The following is an 11243-nucleotide window of genomic DNA, read 5'->3' as shown; positions in this document are numbered from 1 at the left end:
AACCAACCTGCTGTAGCTTTCTCTGTCACTTGAAATGTTATTCTACTTATATATCATTTACAAATCTTACCATGTGAGAGGCAGAAACACATACCAGAGGTACTGGAATGCAGCTGAACTGTAAAATACACAGAATATAATTCCTGTACATAGACCTTCCTATAGTCTTGCTGCCCATGTGACAGAACATCCACTAACTGTCTACTCATGTGGAGTAACTAGGACACCTAATTTGGAATGACCACTGAGTTTTAAACCTAACCCACCAATTTTTTTCCTTGGGTGAAATAAATTCATGAACATGGAGCATGTCTAAGTAGGAGTCTGAGGTTGCAATTTCAGCAGAGGCTCATACTATTAGAAGTGCATTACATTATATTACATTTATTAACAAGGGAGATTAATGTTTTAACTGGCTGATCTCAAAATTCATGGTTAATTCAGGGTCTTTAGCATGTTTTTGTTCCCTATAGGACCCAGTTTCAATAAGTACTCCAGTGCTATTAGTAATTACATTGTGCAAGTGTCTATTAAGTAAAATGTTTCAAGATGTAAACCCTTAAAAAGAGCAGTATATGTTTACAGAGGCTATACCTCAAAAATTAATTTCAGTCACACAATTTATTTATATGATTTTGGATATCTAGTCCATACAAAACTTTTTGTAATCTCATTAGATAGAACAAAATAGCACACCAAAGGAAGAAAGGTGAAGTCTAGAGGCTCTTCACTAAGAAAAATGCACTTCCTTTATTTCTTTGAGATTATTTCACGAAGAGTTTTAGTTCTTTCTGAAATGTACAAGGAAATATTTGTTCCCTAGGCAAAATTTACCTGTGTATCTGTGAGGTTTTAAATGTTATGGCTCTACAGCAATCATCACTGAATATCTCAATAACATTGTCAAGTATCAGCTGCTTCATGTTTGTCATTGTGGAGCTGGAATCTTCTCCTTTTAGCTGACTGCCTTTAATTTAGACCAAGTTCATGATAAAATATTTGGCTGGAGGACCAGTGGTTGCTGTGAAGGGAGCCTGGGACTATGTTTCAGCTTCTAGTGACTGTATTCTCCATGTGTGCAGCCCTGAAGCACAAAATCCAAAGACTGGGAGGGCAGGAAAGGCAATCTGTTACCTCCCCACAGGGTGCAAGTCTAGGACTCTCCAACGTGGATCTGAAGTATGGTGGTAAATGCCTGAAGAGAAAATTACCTGGCTATTGCCTGTTCTGTGTGTTGTATAGCTAAAAGTAAGGTTCTGTCACTTGGGGCAGGAGTATTTCCCTATCAGTGCACTCACTCATTTTTTGCCCTTAATAGTTAATGATTTGTTAAGGAGACAATGGAAATTTCTTTCAGTGTTTGATTCAGCTTTAGAAAAAAACAGGGAAGTCCTGAAAGTCTTGAGTATTTTACCTGTGTGTGGTAGATGAGAACTAAAGGGTTAAAAGACAGCGATCAAGCAGCAGAGAGTAGCAAACACACTGGACACAAACAGGTGATAAAAGGCGATAAGAGAGATGACAAAATTAAGAAAATAAAGAACACTGTTATAAAGATTTATAGATCAGCTAAAGCAGAGCAAAATAAATGATAACAAACACTGATAAAAAATAAATGGGGCATCAGCCATATAAACACACAGAGAACTTCAATGCTTCTGTATAGTACTATGACACTGCTTTGTTTACACCAGCATTGACCTTTTGCTCCCAAAGAAGTTTATTAACCATCTTGGTCTTTCTTTGTGTTGCTTTACTCATCAAGAGAAAGTTGTACGGGGTTGATTCTGATGAATGGCTTTTTCAGAAAGTCAAGTTATCCCTGACTAGATGCAGATGGCCCAGTAAAAAATGAATGCTGCCAGCAGACATTGTCTTTATCAGTAGTAAAAGTTCAGCAGGGACTAGACTTCCTCATCTCTGGCCAGAGAAACCCAGCCTTCTGTTTCAGCACCATATCACATATTGTCCTAATGAATTCTTGTAACACACTGCAGCCCAGATAAATATGCTTATATTAATGTTTTTTGGCAGTCTGGGGCATGGTACAGAATCGACACAAGTGTTTGGATTCTGCCTGCGGCAGACACTAGGAATTTATACAGCTCAGAAATACTGGACTGTTGTTAGGTTGCTTGTCCCATGCGATGACCTTCAGAGTTGCAAACTGCAGCTCACCCTTCCCAGAGCGGCTACACAGAAGGGGAGCCTGGAGCAAGGCACGCTGAAGTCCTGCAGCTCAGAGTTGGAGAGGGAGCAGCTCACTCAGGGCTTCATCCTCTCCACAACAGTACCAATGCCACCTGACCTTTCTTTGATTCTCGATAATTTTTCCTTCTAATAACAGAAGCACTTATCTCCACCTCTCTGAGGTGACAAGCAGTGTGTGGTTTAGAGCACACCACCCTTCAGAGCATGAAGCGTCACCCTAGGCAGCCTCAAGGACAGCAGAGGCTTTGGCCTTTGAAGAACATCCCAGGCAATCAGATTTTTGAAATTCTCTAATTGTCAACAGCTACCCAGATTCACGGGGATAGAACCTGTGACTGTAACAGCAGCACAATTGCACGTGTGGGCTCTGAACTACATTTGCAGTTGCATCACGTGAGAGTCTCTAGCTCTGACTGCTGCTTAGTGAGGGCTGTAACTTTCTGTTGCAAGTTTGGAAACTCCTCCAGCGGCAGCGGGGGCTTGGCGGCCCTGCTTTCCTGGGAAGGCAGCTGTCCCAAGAGTGAGCAATCCAACTGGGATGGGCCATCTTGTGGCTGGGAGCAAAGCCACCCTCCTGCTCTGAACGGGGCTCTGCTGGGCTGTGGTGATGGCCATATAGCTGATAAAAAACCCTTTACTTGCCTTTACAATGCACCTTTGCAATGCACCTTTGCTGGGCAGCCACACTATAACTTAACCTCAAAACCTCAGTGATGGAGTTAAAAATGTCAGAGACTTTCCTGTGAGGAAACACTAGGGAGATGTGATTATTGAACAAACAGAGCACATGAATGAGGACATGACATTTCCGAAGAAATTCTGGAGCAGGATTTTTTTTTTTGTGGTTACGTTTTACAACATTTCATTCAAATGAATGGGAGTTCTGGGGTGTGACTCAGATGAGAATGAGCCATAAAAAGAAACAGCCTGAGAACAGATATAGTTGTATTTCTCCCCTGCACCTCCATACTAAGGTGTCTCAGTGCCCTGTGTTTTCTTACAACTCCTTTTCATTAAAAGGGCTTTTTTGATGCTGGGGAAGAACAGATGGTTTTATATTAGATTTATCTAGCCGTTCAAGCCAGGATGGTCAGCCAGGTCTTTCTGTTACTGCTCAGCCTATTTTTGCAGATTAGGATCTTGATTCTGCCAGAGTTCATCAGAACATAACAAGCCTATTTATCTTTAAAAAAACAGTGATGCAATTAAATTATATTTATACCTATGGGATAGTTATTTAGTCATCAGGAACAGGAAAGTCCTTCCTGCAACCAGATTTTCTCATTCAAGATTTCCCATGCCTTTAAACATTTGTCTTTTAAAGCCTTATCTGTGGCTTGCAGCCTCTTTAAAACAGTCTTCCTGCTACTCCATTCCTACAGCACCTAGCAAAGCTATGTCCATGTTACTTGTGTCTTCTAGGAGAATACCATCTTTCAGACCATCCTCACTACTCAGAGCCCTTTGGGGGATCAGAGCTAACTTTTTTTAGCAGCAGAAGCTGGCATTTGTGTTTGGATTGCAATCTATACAGAAAACTGCTTTTTGTTTGTTTGATGCTCTGGCTTACTTCCACTGGCTGTGCTGGTCTTGGTTCTCCCTCCACCCTTATTTAACCACCTTGCTGTACTGGTGGAACCACGCATGCTTGTCAGTGCAGAGATGGCCAAGCCAAGCACTTCAAGCCAGGCTTTGTCATGCTGCTATGTGAAGCCACGGAAGTTCTGCCAGCTTTTTTTATGGGAATTGACCCAAGCTGTGCTGACAACATGAAAGTATGCAAAACTTTGTACAAGCAGAGAACATAAGCACTGTATATTTTGTCTCTGCCTCATTTGAATCATATTCTAGTGAACTCTTTTCTTTCCTATGTTATAAGTAGACTTTAATGAAAAACAAAAAGAAAAAAAAAGGGGAGTTTTCTTCCTGGGATTTTTTTTTTTTTTTTTGGCATCTCTTTCTGTGCTTTTCATTGGCAACTTGCAACAAAACAAGCTGCTTGGGTAGGACTTCTTCAAAAATCTGCTTTTCAGCAAATTTTTCAGGGAATCTCACTAGTGAAACCAAGGGCAGCCCTTAGGATCAGTGCATTGAGAGCACACCTATTGAGAGCGCACCCATTGCTGTCTGCCAGGCTCACCTTCCTCTCAAACAGCTCTCACAGGACGCTGCCAGAGCGCTGGTAAGTCTCCCTAGAATGCCAAGAGCTGTTCTACATCTCTGCTGAGCAACTGGGGCTCTGAGCACTCTCTGAGGCTATTGGCCCACCACTGTCCTCTGGGTTTATCTCAACTTTACCCCCAGTTTTGTCACTGTATCCTTCAATCCCCTCTCTCCCCATAAAAGTGTCTAGCTGTCTCTTAAACTCACTTTACCATTTGCTTCTTTGACCTCGCTTGGCAACTTATCCTTGTGTTTATTATTTGAGGTGGAATAGTTCTGGCTACATTCCTGGTTTTACTCTTAATTGTCTAATTTTTAGAATGGTGTCAGTGGGGTTGGGGTTTTTTTAGCTCATCACTCTTGTGACCAGGTCTTCTGTTTCATTAGGCTCCTTTGTGTCATCAGGACTTCCAATAATTCAGAGAATCCTAATGAATCTTTTATTGGATCTTCCCAAATATTGCAGCTGGACTTTCTTGTCCATTAGTGCCATTCTGAACTGCATGCACTGCCTTTAATTACTTTTTTGTTAATTGGAGGGCAGGGAGCAGAATGAGGATCTTCCCCAAGCAAGGAAAAACTCAGTGGTTCTTCCTTTCCCTACTTGTCCCAGGGGGAAGTTACAAACAGGGCTCAAGCAGGGCTGAGCAGTAGAACTCTTTCATGTCCTCTGGCAGCAGGAGCTACCTGTGTCTGCTGGTGGCCTTTGTGTGCCCACCTCATGCTAGGAGGAGGACCTAGGGCCTTCCTGGAGGCCCTCAACCTGCTCCAGAGATTTTTCTTGGGCTTTTAGACAAAGTGCAGGGAGCAGCTTGCTTACCATACTGGATTTGCTGTCAGGTCCCATTGATGACAAAAACAGGCTGCCCGTGACAGGAGTTTTTCAGAGCCTGTCTGGGGAATGGAAAGGAGGAAGAAACACTGGTTTAAGGCACCCACCTGCATCTTCAGGAACTGTTCCCAGCTGCTGTAAGGTTCATTGTTGGAGCAGTGAAATGAATCCTACTGACATCCTGAAACAGATAGGCCTGGTTGGAGTGGCTTCTGAAATGAAAAATTTGCTTGACCCACCATGGAAAGAAAAGGAAAGAGCTACTTCTTACATACCCCCCCACTTCCCTTACAGGAACCATCACCTGTCTGAAGGATGGACTGCCTTCAGGTGGGTTGCCTAGCTGAAGCAACCTCCTGTTTGGTCAGTACAGTCCACAGCCATGAAGACCTGCACCAGAAGCCAATCATGTGGCAACAACCCAGGCATGTTAACTCTCATGCTTTCCTAAAGCAGACAGACATTTTGCTGGATTCACCTACCTTAGAAATATTTGTCCAAGTCAACTCCTGAATTCCAGCTGACATCATTGGAGAGGGAAGAAATCACATTCCCTTTCCTACTCAACATATTGTACCTCGTGAAGGGGCAAGAAAAAAGGGGAGTGTTATCTCTAAAATTAATATTGCCCATTCGGGGGGGCTATGGAAGCCACAGGACAGGAATTGTGTGCCAACCTCACTAAGACATTAACCATCAGCCAAAATCACATCAGTCACCATTTTCAGTTTAAGAATAGAGGGCAGAGGCATATAAGATTTGCTCAATTAATTGTGGGATTGAAAATTTTCCAGAGAGCTGAGGATACTTGTAAGATATAACAGAGTGCAGCCCCCTCATCTTTCATACAGAGGTCAAGCTCACAGAAACTCAGCCTGCTGATCAGTCTCTGCATGTCCCAAAATGAGGAACTGCATGCTGCAAGAGCCAGAGTCTGGGTGCTGCTTCTGAAAAATTCATGCAGTAAAGCACTTCCATAAAGGTGGTTACCTTGCTGATAGAGTCTCAAAAACAGGGAAATGAAAAGCAAAGACATAAAATGCCTTTCATAACAAACACTGTAAAATAATAGGGAATAAAAATTTTTAAAATCTTGTAAACATTTACCATTGTCCTCTCTGTGCTTGGCAGGTTGGGGGATGTAATGATCATCAAACAGCAGAGTAGCAGTAAGTCTTTCACTGAAAAAGTGGTGACAGCAAAAGCAAAAGGACATGCTCTGTCACTCATCAACCCGCGCTTCATTTTTTGTAGCCATCTACCATTATTATTTGGCATGTGATTCCCCAAGCAGCAAACCATGGCTGTAGTTATTTACAGGTCACTGGAAGTCTGGCCTATGCTGCAGTGGAGTTTTGGTTGTATTTCATAAAGATAGTTTTATTTATGTTTGACTGATGCAGACAAAACGGGAGGCTGATTTTTCTTTTTTTGGCTTTCAGTGTAAACACTCGTGGCAGCTCTCTATTTTGGGTGCAGACTGAAAAACATTGTTTTGTAGTTGCAGAAGTCTGCTGTGTAAGTCAGAGGACATTGTTATTGCAGCTGAACTTTTCTTTCAACAAAGCAGGAGGAGTTGCTTTATTTTTTAATTCTGTGCAGTTTTATGTACACCATTCGTTCCAAATATTTGATGTTTGCCACACTTGTTATGAGTTTCTCCAGAGAGATGCTGTCTTTTGGCAGCGAAAGATAAAGTTGACTGATACAAATGAGTCACAGTACCCCAACAGTAATTAACAGTGATGCAATACCCAGGCGAAAAAGAGGACTTGAAGAATTAACTGTTGAGTTTTCTTGACGATGCAGCTGCACTTTAAGAGAGAAAGCTCAACCCATCATAGAACTCCATTGTGTACATTTGAGAAAAAAGCTTGGCAAGATACATTAAAGATTTTTGCTAAAGAGATACAAATATTTTGCAAGGGCAAAGGGCTCTGAGGCAGGCTGTACTTACTTCCAAAGAAAAGCAGGCAGTATGACAAAGAAACAGTAATATTTCTTTATCTTCGTTTTCACACTTCATCATCTACGAAGGACTGTCTTTTTCAACCTGCTGCACTGATTTAAGCCACCCCAACTCTAAATTAACTTTTACTTAAAAGTCAGTCTATGACATCCTAATCTAAGAAGTAATCTGTGCTTATGGTTTCAGCCCAGTTCTACAGAAGGCCAGTTCTGCTATTTATAAACGGGATTTTACTGTTCTATAAAGTTCTTACACAAATCTCACGGGTCGAAAGAGAAGGAATGGTTGGGTAAGAAGACGAACGACTGAAGCAACTGCTTTATAGCCCAATATGAAACTTGACACTGTTTTCTGCTGCCAGTATGATTCCCAAGTGAGATGGATAAATTGTGGTCAAGACCTGGACAGGTTAACTAGTGGTCATCAGTGCTGGTGGTACCTTTATATACAAAAAAAAAGGGATACTATTGGACAGGGCATTTGAAATTTAATACCAGACATGAAACAAGACATCTGTTGGACTCTCATTTGTTTCTCTTTGAATGGGCTTTAATTGAAAGCTCAGTGAAAAATGCAGGTTACATTCTTAGTGTTATCAATAGTTTGTAACAGCAACAACATCAGAACAGTGATGCTTCTAATCTTTATACATTTTCTAATTGGAGATGTCTAAGAGCAATACATTATCAGATATATATATATACACACAATCTCAAGCAATTAAAAGTAAATAATAAACCCCTCCTCCCAAAACCCTGAAATAATATATTTCCTTACACTAATAATGTCTTTTCCACATATACTTGACAAAGAGTCTTTTTTAAGTTACTTATCTTAAGAGTAATCTGTTAATGGAGATCCTGGACCAGCCCCACTAAAAGTTCAGTTTTAAGTTTATACAGCTTGCTAGCCACATAACCAGTGTGGCTTTACATTGTAAACAAATCCCAAATGTCTACAATGATTGGAATTAGTTTTGTGTAAAGGAGATCTATGCATCTCATGATAGAATAAGTTTAAACCAATACATTAAAAAGAGAGAGAGAAAAGGAGATAGCTAATTGACAAACAGAACAGTTTTGAGGGTTCAATTATGCAATTATTTAAAAACCAAGTTAACTTAATGGTAAGATTCTTATTTTCTCCACAGAGAGGCTCTGGTTCATCTGGTTTTAGCTGCTCTAGAAAGACAACCTTTAAAAAAAGGTTTGATTTGTGAAATTCACAAGCAGAGCTTCCAACTCTAAAAGCCTGCCCTCTGGCAGTAGGAGTACAAAGTTTACCAGAAGTACCTCAGGTGACTGTTCCTTCCTTTTGTGAGGAAAGCTGCACTAGCATTCAGGAACCTCAGCATATGCAGGGATGATGTAAGCATAGAGCTAACCTTCAACAGGGAGGAGTCATCCTACCCACTGCAGGAATTAAAAAGGTACAGCAATCTGTACCCAGAAAAGCTCAAGTGAAAATAACACAAAAAAGCCGGAGACAGACATGAAAGCTAAGCACAGTTTATAGTAATCTCGAAACTGTGGCAATCTTGCTTGCTTTTGTACAAAACCACAAGTAAAAATCTCTTGCACTTATTGAATAGGAACTTGTGTAGCTCCAAATGGAAGGCAAGGCTGAACAGAATCCTACGGTTTAGTTAACTTGTGTCAAATAGGATGCGAAGACAGCTGCAGCTCTCTGACAGAGGTGATCGAAGATGGCTGAGAAAGTTTGCAGTAGCTTATAATGTCCCATCTGGTTTTTTCACTTGTTTGAACTGTCTAAAGGGCCAACTGCAGTTTAGTCATGTTCCTCTGGTGCATGTTGTGATGACGAACTAATTCATCAGACCTGGCAAATTTTTTTTGACAGCTGGGCCACCGGCAGCTGAAAGGCTTTTCACCTGTTAACAAAACACCCTGTTATTAGCTGAGCATACAGCTCATCTGAGACACTGCTGTTTGTTTTCTTTCTGCAGGGTTGTGAGGAGCTGGCAGAGCCCTTGTCAGGAGGAAAGGAACCCTGGGCTGTCCTGAGAGGGCGTGGGAGTGCCCCCAACTCCTGCTCACATCAGCGCTCAGTGCTTTCCTACATCTGCCTCAGCTGATGTTTAACAACAGCCTTTTCAGATGGCGTAGAACACTTTGCAGTGGTTCATTCCTGAGGACGGGCCCTTGCTGAACACCGTGTTGCCATGACTATGCTACTCTTGGCTCTCAAATGACCAAGTTTCAAAGTCACTCTGGCATTCACACAAGCTTCAGTCACACCTCGGGCGGTGGTGCAGACATACTGTTAGTCACTGGAAACTGTCAGTGACTATTTAGAGCTTAATCTCCAGTCAAGGGGAGTTTTTTCCAGCTAATTCAACGAGTTTTGGCTGAAGTTCTTTGAAACTGGTGAGTGTAAGTGAATATGGTAGAAGCAACAGAGTTCAGCATGAAGTCTGCTGAGCCAGACTCAAAGTTTTCCACTACCATCTAAATAAAGTGGATTTGCATCTATGGGAGATGTCAAATGCTCAAAATAGCATTTTTCTAATATTTTCATGAGCATAATATTCAAATAACTCCAAGCAACGCACATTCAAATTTAACAAGAAATGCCACCACTTTTTAACTGTTTAATCTGGTCTCTTGATTTCCTACAATGTTTAAGTGGAATTTCAGGCTGTGTTTCTGATTCCGCAGGAATGTGGATGGAATGCTTTCATTAGCTCAGAGCAGTGACTCATGCTTCTTTTTTTTCATTTTCTTTTTTTCCCCCCTCAAAATAAATGCAATATTTTAAAGTAGGTTCAGCTCTGGGGCTGGGCTCTTCAATGCTGTCTACACATCTCATTCTCTCCAACACCCTCCAGACACAGCGGGGTGGTAGAACCTCACCAAGGAATCTTCTCCTCTTATTTACCTCACACTTTGGGCATTTTGCAAACCAAATGCAAATTCAGGCAAAACGGGATTTGCATAAATGTGTATTTCTGTTTGCAAACTGCCGTGTGAGGTATTTTGGGTGGGAGAGGGTTGCCTAAAATCTACTTTATCCATTTAGCATAGATGCTGTCAAAAGCATCAATTATCTCCCAACAGGGCATAAAACACTGTGGGAAAAAATTGATCTGGCCAAAACCCACAGATTGTATAAACTGGTCTTCTTTCATCAGCATCAGCAAAACCATCCTGTGAACTGAAGTGAGGTATCTATGACTGACCAGCTCCTCACAGATCTGCCACAGTAACAGCAGCAGAGTTTCACTGTTTCGCAAGCAGTCCTGGTTGTCCTCTCACAACAAGGGGGAAGCAATCTCTATTGGTTCTGTGCTCAGCATAAATTACTTTGCACATCTTCGTGGTGCAGATACCAGAAATCACATTTCCATTGCTAAACATATCTATGGATGGATAAAACTTCCTTTGGTTAATTTTTTTTTGCTTTCAACAGCAAAGATTGCTGCTACAGTGAAAATTTTTGTGAAGATAAAACCCCTGAATCTTAACAAATAGTTTGGCAGTTGACTTAAAATTAGGATGGAATTGCATGGAAGCCACCTGTGCTTTGCTTCCTCGAGATTTAACATGGAGCAAGTTAACTTGATCTAGGTGTTTTGTCACAAAGTTTAGGGGCTACAAGAAAGAAACAGGAATGAAGCTACAGGGCAAGGTGGAGATGAAAGATCCCCACCCACCAGTTGTGCTTATTCCCCTCAGGAGCTGACACATCCAAAAGTGCTGTCAGGAGCAGCTCTGTAACACCAGCCCAGGTCCTGTGCCAGTGGCAGGCAGCAAACCCACAGGAAGGTCTGTGCTGCCAGGCTGGGCTGCCTGTGCTCAGGGGCTCAGACCACAGGGAGCCATGGGGAACTAGGACAGGGAGAGGAGCTTCACTAGCAAAAAAGAGAGCAAGTTCTTCTCTGTAGCTAATCTGGGCTAAAAACATTACTGAAGTCATGCAAGTTCTGAATTGGCAGATCAGTTAGCAGTGAAATGTAATGGGGAATGCAGTTTATCCCAGCTTGCCAGCGTGTTACAACCACTTGCCATTTTGCCTCTCCCAGAACATTACCTCTTGCTGGTTAAGAAA

At 41.8% G+C, this 11243-nt stretch overlaps 1 protein-coding gene across 3 annotated transcripts in view; it reads right to left on the bottom strand.

The window, feature by feature from the left end:
- Nucleotides 1-7702: 7702 nt before the first annotated feature.
- The window catches only part of WT1 (WT1 transcription factor), a 34940-nt gene continuing 31399 nt past the window's right edge, over nucleotides 7703-11243 (bottom strand). For all 3 annotated transcript variants that reach the window (XM_032112563.1, XM_032112561.1, XM_032112562.1), the window contains exon 9: nucleotides 7703-9066. In XM_032112563.1, the coding sequence (XP_031968454.1) occupies nucleotides 8945-9066 (122 nt within the window). In that variant the 3' untranslated portion in view covers nucleotides 7703-8944. The remainder of the gene's footprint in view (nucleotides 9067-11243) is intronic.

This window comes from Corvus moneduloides, chromosome 6, assembly GCF_009650955.1.
Source record: "Corvus moneduloides isolate bCorMon1 chromosome 6, bCorMon1.pri, whole genome shotgun sequence".
Lineage (NCBI taxonomy): Eukaryota > Metazoa > Chordata > Aves > Passeriformes > Corvidae > Corvus > Corvus moneduloides.
Note: the sequence above shows the minus strand (reverse complement) of the source record. Positions and strands in the feature narration are given on the sequence as shown.